At 38.6% G+C, this 23,236-nt stretch overlaps 1 protein-coding gene across 3 annotated transcripts; it reads left to right on the top strand.

The window, feature by feature from the left end:
* The first annotated feature begins 2,463 nt into the window (after positions 1-2,463).
* Positions 2,464-22,283, top strand: LOC124257278 (zinc finger protein 90-like). Of its 3 annotated transcripts, none has more exons than XR_006893232.1 (5): positions 2,464-2,756; positions 13,394-13,552; positions 16,263-16,733; positions 19,719-21,850; positions 21,930-22,283. XR_006893232.1 is itself a non-coding variant. In XM_046691297.1 (4 exons), the coding sequence occupies exons 1-4, from the start codon at positions 2,621-2,623 to the stop codon at positions 19,892-19,894; spliced, it is 942 nt and encodes a 313-aa protein (XP_046547253.1). In that variant the 5' UTR covers positions 2,464-2,620; the 3' UTR covers positions 19,895-22,283. The 3 variants fall into 3 exon arrangements, 1 of the variants encoding a protein (XP_046547253.1); XR_006893231.1 differs by having other exon boundaries at positions 19,719-21,954; positions 22,013-22,283; XM_046691297.1 differs by having other exon boundaries at positions 19,719-22,283.
* Positions 22,284-23,236: the final 953 nt, after the last annotated feature.

Below are 23,236 nucleotides of genomic sequence, written 5' to 3'. Positions count from 1 at the left end.
CTATGTCAAAGATATGCCTTTACCTATGTACAAGATACTCCTATCAATATGTAAAGAACATACCTATCACCTGTGTACAACATACTGCTACCATCTGACATAATGACAAAAGGCATAATGGATGTAGTACAACGCGCACATTGACAGCTAATGACAACAAGTCAACCTTGCATCTACATTTCCCCATCAACCGTGTAAGACATATATTTCTCTCTCCCCATCCACAGAGTAATACGTCATCCGCTCATATAGCATCCCTTCATCTTGGTTGTGTTAAACCCATGCCTCAAAACAGTGTGAAACATGAGTCTGGCAAACGGAGACTATGCCTCCAAATGAACTGGTAATAACGCTAAAATATATACATGGGGTGAACCTCCCCCAAACAAACAGATTTACACACACAAAGTGAATGAATGAATGAATGAATGAATGAATGAATGAATGAATGAATGAATGAATGAAATGAATGAATGTCTTTATTTCCTCCAGATTTGAATCCGAAGATCATGCAAAGGCAAATACATTATTTACAATACATCAATCTAACAAAATGAAAGCATGTTATATGTTGCACTGCTCATTAATAAATAATTTACAATGTACAATTTGTGAACAGTTGGCCGATTGTGTTTAGAAGATGTACATAAGAAGTTTCTTTAGATTCCATACATGGTAACAAAATAACAGTATTATCAGTATTTCTGTAATACCAAGGCATGTCGGTTTAATCTGGACGGGGAGCCTGACGTGGTGCTGGTCACACGTCTACCACCGTGGGTAAACAGATGGGCTCTGGTGCTGACAAACCAGGCGACATCATCAAGGCGAACTGGGATTCGAACCCATAACCAACGGTTTATGTGTGACCATTGTGGACAGCGACACGCAACACATACCAGCAGCGAGGGTCGATGCTGTAGCTTAGTGGTTAAAGTGTTTGCTCGTCTGAAGACTCGGGTTCATTTCTAGTTGATTTGTTGTTCCCCGCCGTGATATTGATGGAATATTGCTAAAAGCGATAACTCACTCACTCACTGACTCACCCACTCACTCACATACCAGCAGCGAGCTGAGTGGGAGACGTTTACTGAGCTGGTTGGATCCTTAGTTGAAACCTGCTGATATGAAGACAATACGGGGAAGTAGTTTCAGTACTGTGGTTCATATTCTGATCTTCATTGAATATTTTGATGTGACTGTCTTTATGTACGTCAACTGCAAATACGGCCATTCCCCCATTGGGGTCTTGGCTCATCCGGGTACACATATTTTTAGGGGAATGAGAGTGAGTATGGTTTTACCCTGATTTTATTTGTATTCCCAAATACGGCGGGAGACAGCAAACTCAGTATCGTTTCTTTTGGATTCACAAAACGAAGTTTATCTATAAACAGATTCGTAGAATGAAGTCTAACCACATTCTCTCGCTCTGTTTTTTTTTCTCTCTCTCTCTCCCTCCCTCTCTCTCTCTCCCTCTCTCTCACTCACTCTCTTTCTCTGATGAAATGAATCAATACCCATCACTACATGGCGAATGCGGTCTGTAAAATAATTGACTCGGAACCAGACAATCCAGTGATTGACATCATGAGCAAATGGGATACAACGAAAGACATCAACCAATTCTGACCACCCGTTAGCGTTAGTCGCCTCTTACGACAAGCATATGTTGCTAAATATATTTAACGGTCTCTTTGGACGTAACGTTTCTCTTTCTATTCTGTTATTATGTCAACTGTTTGATTGTATCCAGCTAAGTACTTCTCATTTCAGGAATAAACTCATGTTTATTCATAGCTTAATAATCTTTTTGCGCGAGTGATCATGTGTACTATTAAAGTGCAAAAATACAGCCCTTGCATTACAGCAAAATAAACAACTATGAGAGATTGACAAATCAAATTGAAAAATCTAGGTCTATTATGAACTGCTCTTGAATTACACAGGCAGAAATAAAGAACAAAATGAATTAATATTAAAAAAGAATAAAATAAAGTATGTAACGGTTAAATTGAAAACGTTACAGCTATCACTGAGCGTTTATTGCGACAGGCTATAAATAGCTCGTTCGGGTTTGATATTCAATCCTTCCGTTTTGTCTAGTTGATCCAAATCTCTCCCCGCTAACAAGATTCACGGTCCTCGTAAACGAGTCCATGGAGCCAGGATGTGACACGGTTAGACGTCCATTCTTGCATCTGTCGATCAGGCGCTTAGCCACATCGAGCATGTTGGTTAATATTGTCCCGCTCGCAACCCCAGCCCCGTTTGTCGTTACTCATTTGCATAATCACACCTCTTCGCCTATCGCTCATTCAAGCCCCGAGGCGTCCGAACCAATCAGCAGCGTGCGATTATTAGGAGGGAAGTGCTGAATGTATTTGGCGGAATTCGTCGAGAGCTGTAGTAATTGTAGGAGGGACATTGCTACATCAATAATTTCACACAATCTAAGCGCCAATTGTTACCTCTCGAACTTCACAGATGGTGAAGGTTTAATATTTAAAATCACGTGCGCTTAGAAAAGCACCAAAACTAACTAATCACAACCAACAGTACTGTCTGAGTACGCGGAGACGACTGTGATAGCTGATCACTTAGAGTCCTTCGTAGAAACATGCCTCGCTCCTTCATGATCAAAAAGACGCGGGGGCGACGATCATCCCCCCATACCCCCCTCAACGAACCCCCTTCCCCCACGGATTGCTGGGTGGAACCGGAGTACCCAAAGGTCCTCAGGACCCCGTGTTCAGGTAGGTGGTATGTTGGTGTTTACATTTGTTTTAACATTGTCCGTTACCACCACAGATGCTATAGGTTACACATCGCTATTCAGCAATGCAAATTGCCCAGCACACGTCAAAACATGTTGGTATAAAAAGTAGAGGCACGCGCACATGTCATTGTTATTGTGAATATGGTTGTAGATATACGTGCATTGAATATACATATTTACATCAACCACAAGTCTACAGTTGACACGGATGAATTGATTAGTTAAAGAATCGGTTACGGAAGTATCGGGACAGACACATCCTCGTTGTCTCTACACAAACATCCCCGAATCAATAGGTGTTGTATGTTAATCTAGTCAATGGTAACTATAAAACGTAATGAAAAGAACACCTTGTTTTGACCCGCAGAAACAGATTCCATTTTGTGCAAAAGACAAAAGTGCTGTTAAAATTATATAAATGCAGTCTTTACAAATCTTACAGTCTTTACAAATGTTAATCTCAACACTTGTGATAATCCCTACAGACGCTAATCTCTACAACTATGATATTCTCTACAGTGATATTAATCTCTGAAATTGTATCGACCCTGTTAAAGGGGCCACGTTGTTGACTTGTAACATACTTCAGTTTTACTCTATTTCGTGCAAATCTTTCGATATTTTGGTGACAATCTTTTCACCAATACCGATTTCATATTACCCAAATCAGCAATCGTTTTAAATAATTACGTCATATTTCAAAGAAATGCCATTTAAGAAAAAGTTATTGTCTTGTTTTCACACAGGAATGACAAGTGTTTATAGATGATCAACTTCTTTATTGTACAATAGCGACGTGTCGGTATAGATACTTACACCGTTTCCAAGCATGAAAACGGAAATAAGTATTTAAGTGTTTTTACACGACTGCAATATTGGATTAGATGCTGTTTGTTAACTTTTGTTTAAAGTTTCTGTCGGATAATCACAGAGTAGCTCTATCTCCATCAACAAAGTACCAAGGGGAAACAGCTAGGGTGTAGAGTGGCATCACTGTGGGTAGGAAGCCTTTTCTAAAACATGTCTTATTAATTCTTCAGGTTTGGTATTAATGGCTTAGTCTCGCAGCGTTAAAAAACAGGTTGTCCGAGTAACTGTATATATGTGAATGATTTTATTGCCTCAGTAAGTGTTGATTCAGTCAGAAAAGAATCATTAGCGTTTTTTGCAATGAATGATTAAAGATATTAAACTTTACAGAACTTTCAGGAACCAACTGTTTTTCATGACACGCTGTATGTATAGATAAGCCCCATGCTACTTAACAGAACACAATAATACGAATTGAAGGTTAAAGAACATTTTGCATTGGCTCTTTTCGTATATAGTTTCAAATAAGAAAATATTCTTATTTCCACGTCATTTTCTTCTTACATTGTCTAACTGTGGGGCGTACTTTGAAAATAACCTTTTAATCACTTCAAGACTGAATCAAAATGTCCCCTGTTAATTGCATAAACCTCTGATAGCGCTTGTCTAACAATATGATGATAACAATGACACATTAATCAACATTGTTTTAGCAAGCATTTTAAGCTCCCTGTTATATAACTGAATATATAGTGTTACTTTTTGTGGTCGGGGTCGATTTGGAAATGAGAGTAAAAAAGAATATTAGACATGCTAAACTTGCTTAATTGTGTCATCAACTCATCAAAGACACCAAACAGACATAATCGTTCTGTGTTTTATATGACAGGTTATATTTGTAAGGGTCTGATTTACCTTATGTCTTCTGTACTGTAAACTTAACAGGCTACTATTCTGTACTGAAAAACACTACTTTGTATCTGTATATATATAGAGAGATGTTTATTTCTGTAAGGGGCCACCGGCCCATTATACAAGTACATACAGACTAATTATACTGACGTGGAGCCAAGGTTGTTACATGTTAAGTTTTAGAAATCGAACACGATTTTTCATACCAAGAAATACAAATCGTGCAAGACTGTTAATGGCATCGATGTTTGTAGATGATAATAAGTGAATAAACTTATCAAATGATGGATAGTTAGTGTAATATACTGGTAAAATGGAGTTTCTCAGAATGTCATAAAATGGACAAACCATACAAAAGTGTATACATGTCTCCCTATACTACTCTGTACATCACTTACTTGATAACGGCGTTAGAATCTACACTGGCACGCCGCTCCTCGATGTAAATATAGAAGTCGTTCATCCATGTATCTAATCTTGTATAATTGTATCTCTTTCGGCACAGCAATTGTTTAATTAACTAAATATTTCATACTGCGGATATACCCATATAGGCACAGCGTCATACACAACATGATAACGTTGGTAAAACGCCCTGACCCTACGGAGGTAATAGGAAGGGTGGTGGTTTAAAGATTCGTCATGCATGAGGGTAGGGTCTCGGGTGGGGAGAGGGCGAGCGTGAGGGTGAGGGTGGTGAGGTGGTGGTGGGGGAGGGTACGATGGGTTGGGTTGCGGTAGGAGTGAGGATGGTGGGACGGGTGGGAGGGTAGGGGTGAGGATGATAGTTAAAGTGATGGTGAAGAAGGTGTGAGGAGGGTTGGATTGGGCAGGTTGGTTGGGGTGGTTTGGGCCGAAGTGAGGGTGAGGGTGAGAGTGCCATGAGGATAAGGGTGGGAAAAGGTGAAATGGTGAGATGAGGGTGTTGTGTTATGAGAATGAGCTTTTTCTTTGGATAATCGTTATCGTTCGAAACTACTACAAATGAACAATACGACATGAATTCAACAAATGCTATAAAGTCCAAGAATATAGAAAAGGTGGTGTCACATGGAGTCCATAGATATTCATAGATGTTCATAAGTATCCATAGGTGTCCATGAGCCCCAAGATGATCCAATAATCCAACTCAACGTAATTTCGTTGCAGAAATTCTGCAGTTGTTACTATTATAAAGCTTCATCCTCACGAGAAGTATACTCGTAAAAACAGTAAAGAAATACAAATTTCACGAAAGATTACCTTTTTATAATAAAACAAACTTTTATATTGCAAATTACACATCCTGCTCTTTCCAACCATTCGATTAATTGTAACTAAGATGCTTGGTTGACGTATATGATTGAGTATATCTAATTACGATATCGATTTCTGGCTTAACATCAAAACGTTACACGAATTTGGAGCAAGCAGAAGCTGATGAATACTTTCACTGAATTTGAAAAAGTAAAATTCTAATGTAATATGCTTTGTTTGCGATTCAACTTGATTAGTTATGTTAAGTTAAGTATGGTGGAATGTTCGTTGAAAAATTCCCGTAATAGTTTGGGAAACGAATATTTACTGCTTAATTCTACTTCTTAAATCAGATGAAACGTGATTCCAGGCAAAATCTCTCATGCAAATACAATGTGTTTTAAATGTTGAATTCTGAAATGGCTTTTAGATGCAATAAATATTTTACCGGACAGATCGTAGCATGAAAAGTCTTCTGACAAGGTTAATGTGTTCTTATGAAGGCAATTAAATGTTCTAGTCAGTGCTTCGAGGGTCGAACTCACACAGCGAAACTGCTTAATGTTTTACTACTCGCTTTCAGCGGTAGAAGTGACAAAATACACTATTAATACTCCAAAAAAAATCTGAAGTTGACGTGTTTGGAAGTGATTTAGAAAAAGGGTTCAAGTTTCATTATACACAAGAAAATATCAGTGTGGTGTTTCAATATGTGAGTGTTATTCATCTGTCGAACTATTAATCATATGGTTTAAGACAAGGGCGTCGTGTACTACCAAGCTCATTAATATAAATAATAGATAATATGTCAGTCAAAGACGTAATTATCAAACAAATCATTGTACCTCCAGCGGACATGATAATCCCTAAAATATAGTTTTGTTAATTCTTCAATCATACTTGGTGGTGTGATAGAAGGTTGTATATTCTGTTGTCCACAGTTGGTGGGATTTACTGCAGATGCTGTTGTAGACGTTGATTCGATAATTGAACGACTTAACAACGACGGTTTCTCGATATGGTGCTGGAGGTATAGATTCAGAGTAATGTTTTATTAAAACAAATCGAACACGCTGCTGCATTCATCAGAACACAATTAAATGACAGCATTGCAAATTGACAATTAGTGAGGGCTGTTTAGAAAATACCAAAAAAATCTAAAAATGTTTGAGATTATTAGGAGATTCTCAATCAGAGTCACCGCCAATACATCGTAAATATTGATAAGTCGAAACGATTGCTTCAAAGCTGTTCTTGATTGTGCAAAGATTAGATACTATTTGTCATTAACGTTAGTTTCATTTTTGAGCTATCAATGAAGTAGAATGAATCTTTCGGTCTGGGGTTGAGGAAACAATATGCTTATAAACGCTCGATAAAATGTGGTTTAATGTGAATACTTCATGCATCGTTAAAATGTGGCTGGTATTGTCAATACTTAAATCATTTGATCATTATTAAGTGTGCATTATGTGCATCCGGTGTCATTTTAAACTAAATAGCGGCTTCAATACGCATGGCTGGGTTATCTCATTATAACTTAACATTCCTAATTTCACACACTCTCTGAACGCAAACATCGTGAAACATTCAATTTACATGAAAACAACAGTTTACTCGTTTTGTATGCAGAATCCCAAACCTGTGATTCTTTCGACATATTTTGTTATCCTCCACGCATGCTATTCACGGCATGTTTTGTTATCCTCCATGCATGCTATTCACGACATATTTTGTTATCCTCCACGCATGCTATTCACGACATATTTTGTTATCCTCCACGCATGCTATTCACGGCATGTTTTGTTATCCTCCACGCATGCTATTCACGACATCTTTTGTTATCCTCCACGCATGCTATTCACGACATATTTTGTTATCCTCCACGCATGCTATTCACGACATATTTTGTTATCCTCCACGCATGCTATTCACGGCATATTTTGTTATCCTCCACGCATGCTATTCACGGCATGTTTTGTTATCCTCACGCATGCTATTCACGGCATGTTTTGTTATCGTCCACGCATGCTATTCACGGCATGTTTTGTTATCCTCCATGCATGCTATTCACGACATATTTTGTTGTCATCCACGCATGCTATTCACGGCATGTTTTAAATCTGTTATCGTCCACGCATGCTATTCACGACATATTTTGTTATCGTCCACGCATGCTATTCACGGCATGTTTTGTGATCCTCCACGCATGCTATTGACGGCATATTTTGTTATCCTCCACGCATGCTATTCACGGCATGTTTTGTTATCCTCCACGCATGCTATTCACGACATATTTTGTTATCGTCCACAAATGCTATTCACGGCATGTTTTGTTATCCTCCACGCATGCTATTCACGGCATGTTTTGTTATCCTCCACGCATGCTATTGACGTCATATTTTGTTATCCTCCATGCATGCTATTCACGACATATTTTGTTATCTTCTTTACATACTTTTAACCTGTGGAATTAACGAATCCATACATATATTATTGTCAAGTATTACATCTGATACTTTCAACAATATTTCCATTAAAACACATACTGACAGGTAGCAATCTGAAAACGAGATTTTGAATAACCTTTTTTTATTTTAATTTCAACCAGTTTCTGATTACTGCATACCGTCATATGATTTTCTATTGTGGTGCTCGACAGGTGTTCGACTTAAGGATTACATATATCCCTATATCTCGACAGATAATTTACATGAGGCATCATGTTGAAAATTTACAATGAAACTGCCGTACAAATATTAAGTGGGTTTTATCAATTGTATACTCCGTTCAAACAAACCTTGCAACAGGTTGCAGAGGGGGCGATCTGATTCAGCCTGGACAAACAGATTCAAATTGAATTCATTTCCGAGCATGTGTTAGAAAGCGACGTGTCTGGCATTCGTTTATCAATACAGGGATTTCTGCGAAGAACATAAAGGTTCCACGGTGTACACACCTGTCGCTTCCCTTACTTTGACATCACCAAATCTGACACGGTTAAAATAGCGTTTCCCATGCTATGTAATTAATTCCGGAGTCAAATAGCAAAATGGTAACAGGTCTCGGTGTAATCTCATTTCAAATTAATTTTCTCAAAATCTAATTTACTTTTTCCTTATATATTTGATATTATCAAGCTTCGAAACTAATTGCGAAATTGATAGGTTTATGGTTTTCGAATTATTATATACTTAGGTTGCAGACGCAGGGTGGGTCTAATGAGCAGTCGATATTTCAATGTCATAGTTGTATATGAATCCAGTTGTACAAATAGAACAATGGAAATCAGCTCTGGTCGTCATCTCATACACAGATAATGTTAGTAACAACTAGTGATTCTGCACTTACGGTCACGCACTATTTGATACAGTCAATTTACGTCAATCATGCTTTCAAAAGTATTATTACAATATAAATGACTTATCTACATTTTAACAGTTCCCCAGCTGTGAATTTCGTTTTATTATGTAGCAACGTTGTAAAGGGGAATGGTAAATGCATTCTATATATTTTGCTAACAAAGCTGCGAATTACCAACTTTTATTATATAAGTTCTAAAAATCCTGACAATCAGTGTCATTGTTATATTACGTTATATAAAAGAATAAAATGCATAAAATGCATAAAATGATCAAATATTAGCACCGACAGTAATTATAATTAATATCTAATATCTTTTTGAATATTGGTTTATAATTGTATCACAAATGTTTAACTACAATCTGTGACGCAAACGAACTTTTTCAGAACTCAAAGCTATTTGCACTAAAATATATAGCTCTGCCATTAAATAAATCTCGCGTTAATTTGAGCAGTGTTTAGTGAGAGTAACATGTTGTCATATTCAACTATTAAAATACATATTGCTATATTGTACTGATTTAGTAAACGGCTTCGTTATTGTGATATGTAACATAAATCATTAAATACAATGTACACATACCATAAATAATCAAAACTTTCAAGTCAGTGCCAAAATTCATCTAGAGATTGTTTCACTAATATATAATGATGAGTAAGGTACGGCCTTCTCTTTTCTTAAATGGAGATTACTGTATTTAAAAAGATGAATATTAATATATGTTATTGTGATTTTTGCATGTCAAACTATTGTCTGATAAACATCACCATTTAATCAGTGCAATGCGGCCCATGAGACTGCAATAATACGGTAATTCACAGAACAGTTCATTGGTCTTAATCCGCAAATTTTCAATCCATGAAAGTAAACTTTCCAGGATCATAACAGATCGAATTAAGATAAACAACAAGCGATACTTTAACAGAGAATCAATACTTGAATTATACTGCACTTTAGGGGCCTCATTATAGTTGTACTTTAAACAATGTTTGTGGGTTTTTTACGTTCTTTACTAATAATGTGTTTTTTCTACCATAACTTATTTATCGATCTGTCGTTTATTGGTTATTGAGGAGCAAAAGAAAGTATGCCGAATTTGTTTATTATGAAATAGAAAATTATCAGAGATGTTGTTAAATTGGATTGCGTCTATTTAACTACCATTCATAAACTGTAAAAAAAAAGAAAACTGCGCTAGGTGAGTGTGGTTTTACGCCGCTTTTAGCAATATTCCAGCAATTTGACAGCTGTGAACCCTAGGTATGGGCTGTACACATTGTACCTTTGTAGGGAATCGAAACCGGGTCTTCGGCGTGACGACGAACGCTTTAACCACTAGGCTACCCAACTGACCAAAGTGGGGCTAGGTGATTTTGTGTAATAATATATTGTGAATACACAATGCCATATAAAAAGTGGTCAAATGTAACATATTTTATATTTGGGATTAAACTTTCTGACTTGTGTGCTGGCGATTCGGTGCCTGAATCGAGGGTGTGGGTTTGAATCCCTGATGGAACTCAACCCAACAAAAGTACTAGAATCGTTACTTCACTAAGAAAGTGTAATCCCAAATAAGACATATGTTAAAAATGAATTGGTTTACGAAGACTTTGGTCGGAAGGAATTTGTAATCACTGCCCTAAACCAAGTTTAAATTAGTGCTGAAAAAGAACTATTTATCGATATCAAAGATAAGACATCTAATGTACATACCTCCATTTGTTTAAATCTTAAAGGTTTAAATCAAATTATATTAAAACACGTGGAAGTATTGTTTGAGAGCTGAGTAAGTGCAGGTACAGATCATATTTCTGCTAACTTGAGATTATTTCGATTGAAAATCAAACATGATAAAATCAAACGAGGAGCTGATTTCATTTCCGCCTTGTTTATACAGCTTCCACGGACATTGTTCATGTGTGTGTCAGCCTGCACAACCTACACGATCTATCTGTTGGATATAGACCAACGATGCCCTTTGACCCTGCATCATGGATCACACATTGTTAACGTGAATGATTTTCATGAGGATAATAGCTTTGCATGTCATGAATAAATCGCGCGATAACTGGCATATATTATTATTTTAAACAACTAACATTTGTAAGTCAATGAATAGCAACACTTCAGACAATGTTACTGTGCTTTGCGAACCATTGAATCTGTTGACTGCAACTTTAGACAGTTTGTATAAACCAGTTGATATTTACATATTATGCTTTCATATCGATGACCATGTTTTGTCCTTGGGAGAAATCTGAATACGTTGTGTAAAGTTAACGGGAGGCGCATATTGTTTAATGTTCTTTTGTGATGTTCCTGTTGTGTGTAGGTGTTCATCAGGGCAGGGCAGGGCAGGGCAGGGCAGGGCAGGGCAGGGCAGGGGGCAGGGCAGGGCAGGCAGGGGCAGGGCTCTAAAATGAGCTTCACAACATATGGAAATTGGTGAGGTAATAAGCGCAGTGGATCAAGCGTTTGTTCATGACACATATGACAGGGTTCAGTTCCACCCGGGAACGTGAGTGAGTGAGTGAGTGAGTGCAGCACAAAGTGATGCTTGTCTCAGATGTGTCCGCATGGGGGATATGGTGTGGTTGGTTGGTTGATTGGTTTGTTTGATGTTTATGAAGGTCGCCTTCGCCTTTTGGCATTTTGGCGTTAACAATCGGAGCAAACAGATTTCTCTCACGTCTAAGGGACGCAACTCCGCACAAATAATTGCTGCGCCTCATACGACCGGACCACTGGGTTGACATGACAGAATTAAACATACGTATTAAAGTTTAACAGCCCTTATCCTACTCTTCCAGACAACGTTAAAACTACCAGGGTATGCGTCTAAACGCGAAAACCACTTAGCGGAACGGGCACTGCAAAGTCCAGAAGCATCCAGGTGGTGTTGGTCAAAGCACTGGACTGTAGCGTTGGTCAGTTGGCATCGGTCAACAGTCAACATACATAATAAATGAATCAGGGCTTGTCGAAGATAATTAGCTGTCCCCGGGAAACGCCAAGGCGTGACACTTGGTCCGTGGTTGTTTGGTTAGGAACTGACCGTCCCTGGATATTGGGCATAGTGATTTAGGATCGTTGGCTGGTCTTTTGACAGTCGTCGGAAAGTTTGGGCAGGTAAAACCGTAGAGGATACTAATCTATTTGGTGTCTAGAAGGTCTGGCGAAGTTTTGATGAATAAGTGAGTTAGAGGAAGAAAGAAGTATCTTTTGTTGGGAAATCGTCGTGTGTCTGTGAAGATTACTCTTTGACTGTCGCATTGTGTAGCACTTCCATGGATGTCACGCAATCATCAATAATAAATGCGACTGTTTTCATAACAATAATAGGCGTCCCTGGCAGTTAAAAACTTGTCTGTTCGAGATAATCTTTTCCTTTCCTTCGGTTATACAAAACAAAGTATATATTTTTGTCTCTTACGACACATTTGATTACATGACAAAACACTAAAGAAAATATGTAGTCATGGGACTTAATGCTCTGGAGGAAAAGGTCCCCTATATATCGTATTTGTTTAAAAATCGACCAAAAAATGGATGAAATGGTTAGATTGTGTAAACTGGGTAATAAAGTCTTCGACGAAGTGTTTGAAGCATTAGGTCCCTGAACTATTTAATTGCAAGACAAAGTGACTCTGATTTTTTTGGCCCCTTATATCAATGCTCATCAACATATTGATAAGAAGGTTTAAATGTCTTCGGGCCCTTCATCATCTTAATGCGTCAGTTGTTTGTTTGTTTGTTTGTGTGTTTGTTTATTTGTAATTCAACGCCACTAGTCACAGCAATAGTCCAGTTATATGACGGCGGTCCGGGCGGTAGGGTGGCCTAGTGGTTAAAGCGTTGGCTCGTCACGCCGAAGACCCGGGTTCGAATCCCAACATGGGTACAATGTGTGAAGCCCATTTCTGGTGTCCCCCGCTGTGATGTTGCTGGAATATTGCTAAAAGCGGCGTAAAACCAAACTCAGTCAGTCAGCCATATATAACAGAGTCCGACCAAACAATCCAGTGACTGGCTCCATGAGTATCGATCTACACAGTTAGGACACGATGACCTGCATTAACCCAGTCACCGATTTTGACAACTTGTTCCGGTTGAAGGCCTCTTACGACAAGCATGGATTACTGAAGATCAATTATAACCCGGATCTTCACAGGTCTAAAGTTTCAGTTTATATCTGGTTTAATTTTTCTTCATTGTGCTTCATTTTGTAAATGTTTGTCTTCTACAGTATCATGTTTCAGTTTTATATCTGGTTAAATTCTTCATTTCAGATGAAGCTCATCGCCCAATCTTTCCTCCCCCAAAATCTCGAATCCGAACCCCTTTCGATGTGGCATCCTTGATCGCAGATGTTACCCCGTCGTTCACAGACGAATCCTCGAAATGGCGGAACGACAGAAAATCCTTATCTTATAATGAAAGCGAAACAGGTACGGCATCTTCTTCAGTTAGCCTAACTATCCGTTTTACTAAACTGAAACATTTAACTCATATTTGAAGAAATACCGACTTATTGACCAAACACGCTGGCCATACAATTGTAATAACAGACTGCTCTCACTCTCAAGAAGCATAAACCTTTAGATATTACGCATTCTGTTTCTTTATTGATCTTCAGCGGCACTGCATTACCAGGAATCATTGTGTAACCCTGCACTCAAGATTCGACTTAAAATGAATGCGTTAAATAAGGTTTTTCGGCTCTAACTGTGATGCACATCATCATCATCATCATCATCATCATCATCATCGACTCAATCACGACTGCTATATCTGCAAACCTGCAATGATTCGTACATCATTAAAATACGACTTAGGACCTGTAGTCTGTAACTTGTGTAGATCTCTAACCTCTGCATTTGCACCAAACTAATGTGTCGTCTTAATCATTAAAGCCATCCTCATATAAAAACACCAATTAAAACCCACGACTTGCCACTACCGTTTCCGCAGACAGATTTGCCACCCAATAACTCTGCCACAGGCTGCGATAAAAGGCAAATTCTTAAAGTCACACCTTAACGGCTTTTTACAGAAATACGTTAACAATCAACTGGGAATAACCAACGAAGCCTTTGTCACCGCAAGCGAGATTTCCACTGATTGCTAAAAATCGCTGTTTATGTAAGGCAATTCTCGCCATTCACAGTATATAGTCCTTTCAAACCCACATCGGGGGTGGGCCGGCGACGACATTATTAAATTAACAGTCAAGGGCCCCAACTGGCGCCCGACTTCAAGACCCCTTGAGACAAGCATTGAGGAAGAAATTCCTTTGGGCCTGCTATATCTGTATCAGTACAATATATATTTAAAGCCCCTGGATACTTTAACCATCGCCGGGCCTTTGGGCTATTGCAGTCTCGTATCTCTTAAGGTTATTCCTTTGTTTAAACTGTTACTGGAAGTTGTCCCCAAACCTGCTCTTTCACCTAGGTTTCAAAAGGTCGAAGACCATCATGAATAACTAAACATTGATTCCGGTCGCTTGATTGCCGGGAAGTTGTGTGACGCATGCGCAGTTCCCTTGGGCATCTCGGAGAAGCCTGTCATATTGAATGCGACTGTTTTAAGAGACAAGGGCCTTTTCAATAGAATCTGAAAACATGGGAGAATAAAATAGATTCCTGAGTGTCATGATTTAGAAACACAGATTGAGACAGACTTGACACTTCGCGCGTGACCAGGAAATATTTATGAAATGGATTCGGCGAAAATGGGATCTTCTGTAACTTTGAGTTATTGCTTCATGGGTTTGTGATGCCATTGTTGGTCCGTCTACTTGAATGATTGTAAACCAACATCGACCAAGTGCATTGTCATCTGATGGGCAAATCGTGCCATCACTGTGAATATGCATTCATTACAGATAAAACGAACTCACGCGAATATTAAATGCTTGGGTTCAGTCGGTCCGCTGGATGCGGTCGTGTTCATAGGATGCCCAAAGCCGTTCTCCAGATGTCTGGCCCGTTATGCATTGTTACATATTAATGCATGGCAGAAGTCGATATTTAAGACTCTATAAATCAAATGAAACTGATAGGATGAAATATATAGAAAGAATACGCTGATGTTGTTATTTATGTTCTGATAAGGTCTTAACCTATATCATTGCCACTGCAAATGCCATACTTATTGTCTCCTGAAGGATGGCTGGCGTTTAGGATGGAGTTGTGATCGTTTTCAATGAGTTTTGTTTAAGGAAACAGTATCCATTTTCATTCGGAAATGTACTAGGAGGTAACTTTCAAATTTTCCACAACTCTAGATAGAGATATTGATGGACATGGTGCTTTGTTTAAAATCTAGTGACATTATGTAACCCACATGGTTTACAATATTGACAATTGGGTTTAAATATCTGAAAGTAATGTTAACCGACACATTATTATATTTACTACAAGGCTACAATAATTAATATTTTAGTAAAATTGATACAATAAAACTGAGTTTACTTTGGTTTTAAAAAATACAACAATCAATTATTTTTTCATTTCATCGAAATGTAAATATTCTCAGGTGATTGGGGTGAAGGTTCTGATCCATATTTCATGCAATGATTTGTAAAATTAAGGCAATGAACAAACGTTTAGCAATTATCCAGAAGGTTGTCAGAAGTGGACGTTATTTGTGTCAATGCTTGTACAATTTAGCGCATGAAGAACACATAATACATACGCTAGTTTAAAAGGTGTAAAAAAGCTTATGTTAAAACGTTAAAGCTTTTCAGAAGAATATATTGTTTGAACATTAGATGAGCAGGAAGTTATCGCGGGAAACGTAGATTAAACATTAGTGAGAAATGTGCTAAATATTGCTGACTGGACCATACAACATGCAACAATATAAAGATATTCTTCTTGAATTTGGAAATATGATCATGACCTCGTCGGGTTCAGCCATTGCAATATACTTGCAAGTGTAAGAGAGACAAAAGGTTGACACATCAATCGTTTTATCATGTCTGGAAATTCTGAAACCTTTATTTCTAAAACTTGAAATAATATTTGACGTCAGGGCGCTTTAATCTACTATTCCGTCATCATTCACCGTATGAACACAAAGAGGAAGGGATATTGTTGTCAAAAAAATATTGACGAGTGAAAATGATTGAACTATTTTCTTTCCTGACTCCAGGCCCTTTGGACAAGCCAGACAACTGTGTCCGAATCAAGGAAACAAAATACCTGCGAGAGTTTCTTGGCGACTTCCTGTCATGGCTGACACTGGACCACGAGATGCAGATTCTGCCGAAAACAGGTCTTCTTCCGGATCCTCTGCATACACCCTCATTTCACGACATCGGCCGTCAAGATGACATTCATCCTTGTAACTGTGCGCGATGCCGCGGCCACGACGACTCGTCTCCCTCTGACCACAGTTCCGTTCACTCCGGCGACATGGGGTCCAAGATCCTCTCTGGGGGTCTCTCCGAACCAAAAGAAAGAACATTTTCGTGTAAAGAGTGCGGCAAGTCGTTCAAGAGATCGTCTACTCTGTCCACGCACATGTTGATTCACAGTGACACTCGACCATACCCGTGCCCTTACTGTGGTAAACGATTCCATCAAAAGTCGGACATGAAAAAACACACGTATATTCATACTGGTGAGTTCCTTTGTTCCATAACTGTAGTCTCGCTTCCTTGTAAATACACGTATAACTTTATATAATCTATTTGTTGGTTAGTTCGCTGTTTAACGCCGCAGTCAGCAATAACGCCGCACTCAGCAATATTACAGCTGTGTGACGGCCGTCTGTAAATAATCGAGTCTGGACCAGACAATCCAGTGATCAACATCATGAGCATCAGTCTATGCCATTGGGAACCGATGACATGTGTCAACCAAGTCAGCGAGCCTGACCACCCGATCCCGTTAGTCGCCTCTTAGGACAAGCATGGGTTGCTGAAGACCATTTCTAGCCCGGATCGTCACGGGTCTTACATAATTGTACGATGGCACTTTGTCCCCAATGAGCAGCTTGTGCTAGACAATCCAAATTTATATCATAACCCCGCAGAATGCAGTTTCACGTAAAATGCGGCAAATTGAGGATTGGGTGGTCACTGTGACTGCTAAGCAACCAATGCTGTCAGATAGCTTTGAAACGACTCTTACAGGTTACCCTCACCTTTTGTCGCTTGCACAGTAATTGTTGAAGATGGGTTGTTTAAACCAGGGTATCTACTTAACAGAGAAAATCTGTGGAAAATAGGTTTGCCAGGAAATCTAACCGGACTGTTATGGTCCATCAAAATAACATTCCGCTGTAGATGATTGTATTACAGAAACTGACAGGGTCTATTTTGGGATTATTTCTTTTTTTTAAATAAAAAGACTTATATAACCTTGACTTTTGAATGTCAGCAGGGTTGACATCGTCATTTGCCCTTGGGCTAGATTTCTATTTCTTTTCAAGGATATTATTTTGAGTTCTTTCTTTCTGCGCATTTTTTTCTTATCGTCAAGAAGTGGAAACAGTTTAAATGGCCCCCCTTGTTTGTCAATTTCATAAGCAGCACAATGTGTTGTTTATACACATTGACACTGCAGAGTGAAAACCCCCTCTTCGATCGATAACTGTCGGAGCTTCGCGCTGGTCACAACTCAGGCGAAATTAAGCAACGTTGGTTGCATGGAAGATGGCTAAGGGTGATAGTGCTCAAGTTGCTAAGTTTCTAAGCCGTCGATCCTGTTGACACACATTTTAGGGTTGATACCTCCTCTGACTAGTTACATGTTCGAGATATACACCTGTTCGTCGAGATAATTGTTAGTATTGTACACAGATTGTAATTTACTGGGTTTGAAAGGTCACAATCCCTGCTTATTATTATGACTTGTCACGCCAAAACAATTGGCTCGTTCAACTCAGGTTTTTGTGGATGCGCCCCATGGAAAATACACAACAAAATATGTCACCATTTCGTAATTCCTTTTATGGCAGGCTTAGAACTTCTCAGTCAACCCTCGTTTACCGTAACACACGGAACGAGTGAGTCAACACAAATCACTCATATACTTCACAAATCCAAATCTCTACCATCCTCATAGAGTATTTATTATATACATCAAAACCAGAAACTTCTCGCACCTGCCTACAGCGAAAACTCAGCAAAAAACTAATTCACGGCATATTTGTGCATATTCATGTTTTTATTTATTGATCTGATTTGACAACGGACAATCCTCACGAGAAGAAGGCGAATGAAAAGGTGTAAGTATAACGGACTAGTATATATTCTAAGATTTATCTAGCACTGTCTGACTCGCATGGTATGTTTTATTTACGACACACTTAAAGGGCTTTACAAATTACAGTGCAAAAAAAGTTAAGACGTGTTTCTTGATCCTTTGGCATCCTAATGTCTACACTGGTGTCAGAGTTGCCATGAACTGTAAACCTAAATAAACTGTTTCCCCGAGGCAGGCAAAAAACACAAAAGACGATGATAATTCGAATTCAAAAATAACCTTTTTCGTGATCAAAGATTTTCGCGACTCTGAATATTTAAATCGCTTTCGTTCCACTAAGAAACTTTCCCCTTTGATAAACGGTCGGTATTGAAGACTATAAGGATGTTATTTATATGCACACGAATTGATTGTGTTACTGGAAAACATTCTTTTGATTATATTTTACAATCATATAATTTCGGGAATCGGCTTTTCAATAACAAATGTATAGGAATACTTGCAAATACAAACTTAATATAGAAATGCTATAAGCTAAAATGGAGAGGATTGCTTTAACAAAGGCATATCACTTCAGTTGTCAGATCGTATACTCATGTTTCTTTCGGTGGTATATTTTCATTATTTATATTAACAGAAACAGCTTACTTACATTGGGGGTGGTGGGATATCCTAGTGGTTAAAGCGTTTGCTCGTCACGCCGAAGATCCGGGCTCGATTCCCCACATGGGTATAATGTGTGAACCCCATTTGTGGTGTCCCCGCCGTGATATAACTGAAATATTGCCAAAAGCGGCGTAAACCTAAACTCACTCACTACTTACATATAGTTATTTAAAGAATTGAACTGGACATGAGTGACCACAGGTGTGGGATCACCCGTTGGTTACAACTCGCTCAGAACGAATGACAGCCGGAATGACAGCTTAGTTAAAACTTATGTATGTGTACATTCTATATGTCTACAATGTGAACATGGGCAAAGTGCCAAACGCCTTTTCAGTAATGTTCCATATTTAAATAACTGGTCGAAAGCTCTGTCCATTTTATGTTAACGAATTCCATACATTTTATGCTAAATTTCAGCACCCAGTCAATGAAACGGTAGGATTAAAAGAAGAAAGTCAGTGTATATTTAAATAGTCTTTCTAATCCCAGCATTGATAGTCTTTGGTGACATTTTGACGTTCATTTTGAACTTCTGAATAATTTGTAGCAAGTCTGTGAAATATATGGTGTGAAATTTCAGTTAACATTTGTGAAATGACTGAAATATTCAGGTGTTTTGTAAGTGCCTAAGTGAATGCCATTTAAAACATTGAGTGTAATGTATACACATGGATATATGTGTGTTTGCATATCTAATCAGATGACTAATTGGGTTGATTTCTTTCAGGCGAGAAACCTCACAAGTGTACCATATGTGGAAAAGCATTCAGCCAGTCGTCCAACCTGATAACACACAGTCGGAAACACACTGGATACAAGCCGTTCTCTTGCTCACAGTGTGGACGGGCATTCCAGAGAAAAGTGGATTTGAGGCGCCATCTTGAAATCAGCAGCCACCACTAAGGGAGATCACTATCAGTTAAAGACTTGAATTGCCCCCCTTTAATTCCCAACGACTTTGCTGCAAGAGGCTTGTAGTGGGCTGTTCAGATTACAGGCCCAATGACGTCACAACAGACTCCGTGATGATGATGTCCTGGACGTTATTACGACGGCTGCGACTACGGAAAATATGACAAACAAATGACATAAGTCCTAACTGCATATTTTGTGCACACCACAAAAAGACGTCATGTACTGGTCAACCAAGGACACAAATATAAGACGTTTTTCAGATTGGATTGAATCTGGGGAATAGCGTATTTCGTTCAGAAAGGGCAGGTATTAAGAGGCCCGGTGAAGGGGTACGGGTTTGAAGTCAGGAACAAATTTGAACTGTTCAGATACAGCTTCGCATCATAAAACGCAAGAAATAAACACTGGGGCTATAAGTAAAGTGTAAAGTTAAAAAGTGCGCGCCGGGCTATGATTACAAGACATACGGTTTATATAGAAAACCCCGTTAATCCAGATCCATGCCTGCAGAGATTCTTCCAGGGAACTACATATACTGAAAGGGACAATATTCCCTTACAGGATTCCTTAATCCGTGGATCTGTTCATCTGTACGGTTTCCATGGTTACCGTTCGGATTAAAGGGGTTTCACTTTTGTTTTCGAATCAACTTTGCTTACGCTTGTTATTTGCCAGGTGCATCTGCAATATCTTCAGACATATTGTAAAACACCCAGTGTTAAAAATCACCCACTTTTAAATTTTAATTCATATTCTATTTTTTTTCTTTTAACTTCCAGATATTTTAGAATAGAAATGGAATGCTTCTGTCTGTCACCAAGACATATTTCCTCCTAACTCAAATCCACTTTTTCTTTTAAAACTCTCACAAAACATTATTCTGTCAAACAAATATATCAAGATTACAGACTGTTTCTTTTAATCGATTTCACAACGTCTGGATTCTCGTATTGTGGATAAATGTCTTGTGATTTATTTATGCCACGTCCGTCACGTTTCTGATAGACCTTTGCCTCTAAAATTCTTATATTCACATTGGAGTGTTAGCGATATGTATTCATTATGAAAGCAAATATTCTTTACAGAACGATAGCAAACGTCAAGCTAGTAATGGTCGGCAAGAGATTTCTAAAATGTTTAGCAATGAATATTTCTATTGATCGCTAGGGGTCGTTTGCCTATTTGTCAGTGTCGGTTAGGAATTCTAAACGGTTTTTGAATCTCAAATATTGAAAAGAGCGATCAGATTTTCAAAGATTCCAGGCTAATTAGCAATTCACATTTGTCAAAAACGATATAGTCGCTGTATCACGTTAGCCTATATGATATTATGAAGTTTTTTTCTCTTGAAATCGACAAATGTTAATGGGAATATTTAACCGATAAATTGGAAAGAGTATACGCGTATGGTATCACATTGACGTTCAAATTGTGAATCGTTTACTATTCATACTGAGTATTGCTTTATAAAGCCCAGTACTGTCACATATGTGACCTGTATCATAATTTCGTTTTACTGAATATTTTTCATGCAATAATTTATTTTCCTTTTTTTTTGCACAGAATGGAATTTAAATTTAAAAACAGTTTAGTCGGTTAAATATTAATATCAGAAACATAAGAAATACACGTGTCCATGCAGGCTTTACCTTGCCGAGACTACATGACGTTAAGGAGTGAGATGTAGTCATGATGTTAATGAGTGAGATCTAGTCATGACGTAAGGAGTGAGATCTAGTCATGACGTCAGGAGTGAGATCTAGTCATGACGTTAATGAGTGAGATCTAGTCATGACGTTATGGAGTGGGATCTAGTCATGACATTAGGGCATGAGATCTAGTCATGACGTTAAGGAATAATATCTAGTCATGACGTTAAGGAGTGAGATCTAGTCATCACGTTACGGGGTGAGATCTAGTCATGGCGTTAAGGAATGAGATCTAGTCATGACGTTATGGATTGAGATCTAGTCATGACGTTAAGGAGTGAGATCTAGTCGTGACGTTAAAGAATGAGACCTAGTCATGACGTTAAGGAATGAGATTTAGTCATGACGTTATGGAGTGAGATCTAGTCATGAAATTTGCAGTGAGAGTGAGATCTAGTCATGACGTTATGGAGTGAGATCTAGTCATGACGCCAAGGAGTGAGATCTAGTCATTTACCCAACGTTTGACCCCCAGAAACTTGTGCGTATAAACGAGGTTCATTATTAGTCGTTATTGCCCCGATGTTAGCAGTGCACCTGCCTTTATAGCTGTTGTTTTTGTTATTACAATCTATGTTTTATGCCATCTGTGGTATTTTGATGATCTCTAATTGTATATACATCTGTACATATTTTTTAAGTTATTTGAATAAAAAATAAATGAAAAATAGCTGTTGTGTTAATGAACGGAAAATCAATCACAGCGATTATGTGCGTATTGTATGATGTTCATAGCTTCAGAGACCATTTAATAAGTTCTGTGATAGCGGACTATGCCTTGCTGTAGTTCCACCGTTGACCTTAAACGGCTATATTGCAACATGAACATATCAAGTAAGTGAAAAAGTAGAGAGATGGGAGAGGCGTTAGGGAGAGAGGGAGAAAGAAAAGTGAGAGAGGAAAGGGAGAGAGAAAGAGGAAGAGTGTCTCTCTCCCAATTTCTCTCCCTCCCCATCTCTGTCTCTCTCACTCTCTCTCTCTCTCTCTCTCTCTCTCTCTCTCTCTCTCTCTCTCTCCCCAATTTCTATATACATACCCATCATCTCTCTGTCATACTTTCTCTGTACATACATACTCTCTCATACATACATCATACTACATACATACATATATAGTTATACACACACGTGTGAGTGTATGAGTGAATTCGTGCGTGCGTGCGTACGTGCATGCGTGTGTAATGGAAATGAGCGTCAGAATCGCTACTACAGAGATTCGGGGTGGTATGGTATCATGGTATTCGAACCTCCTAGGAGTGAGCGATATCGGATGCTATTCAGCCAATCTGATCACTGTAAGACGATACGTGGCCGGGAGGTGTGTCGCCCGTTTTTGATCCTTGACACTGTTTACACATCGTTATATATTCATGCCGAAGAACCGATCTCATTATGCTCATACATATATGATGACCTCCGCGAAATAATACAAAACGAATATTGTCACGAATGTGTGAAAACAATCCATGCCACGAGCTCAGTTACATCCCGCCGTGGGCGTGGTGGTAAAAACATAAAAAACGACCGAAACATTAAATGTGAGTTAGTGAGTATGGCTTTCCCCCGCTTTTAGCAATATTCCAGCAAAACGGGACACCAAACATGGGCTTGACACATTTACT

The sequence above is a fragment of the Haliotis rubra genome, unplaced genomic scaffold, assembly GCF_003918875.1.
Source record: "Haliotis rubra isolate DU_JTF1 unplaced genomic scaffold, ASM391887v1 Scf117, whole genome shotgun sequence".
NCBI classification, from domain to species: Eukaryota; Metazoa; Mollusca; class Gastropoda; order Lepetellida; family Haliotidae; genus Haliotis; species Haliotis rubra.
This window is presented reverse-complemented; position numbering and strand designations above follow the sequence as displayed.

Coding starts and splice junctions, on each gene's coding strand:
- LOC124257278 (XM_046691297.1), top strand. CDS start 2,621: ATGCCTCGCTCCTTCATGATCAAAAAGACGCGGGGGCGACGATCATCC. Junction 2,757..13,393: donor CCTCAGGACCCCGTGTTCAG/GTAGGTGGTATG, acceptor TCTTCATTTCAG/ATGAAGCTCATCGCCCAATC. Junction 13,553..16,262: donor TTATAATGAAAGCGAAACAG/GTACGGCATCTT, acceptor TCCTGACTCCAG/GCCCTTTGGACAAGCCAGAC.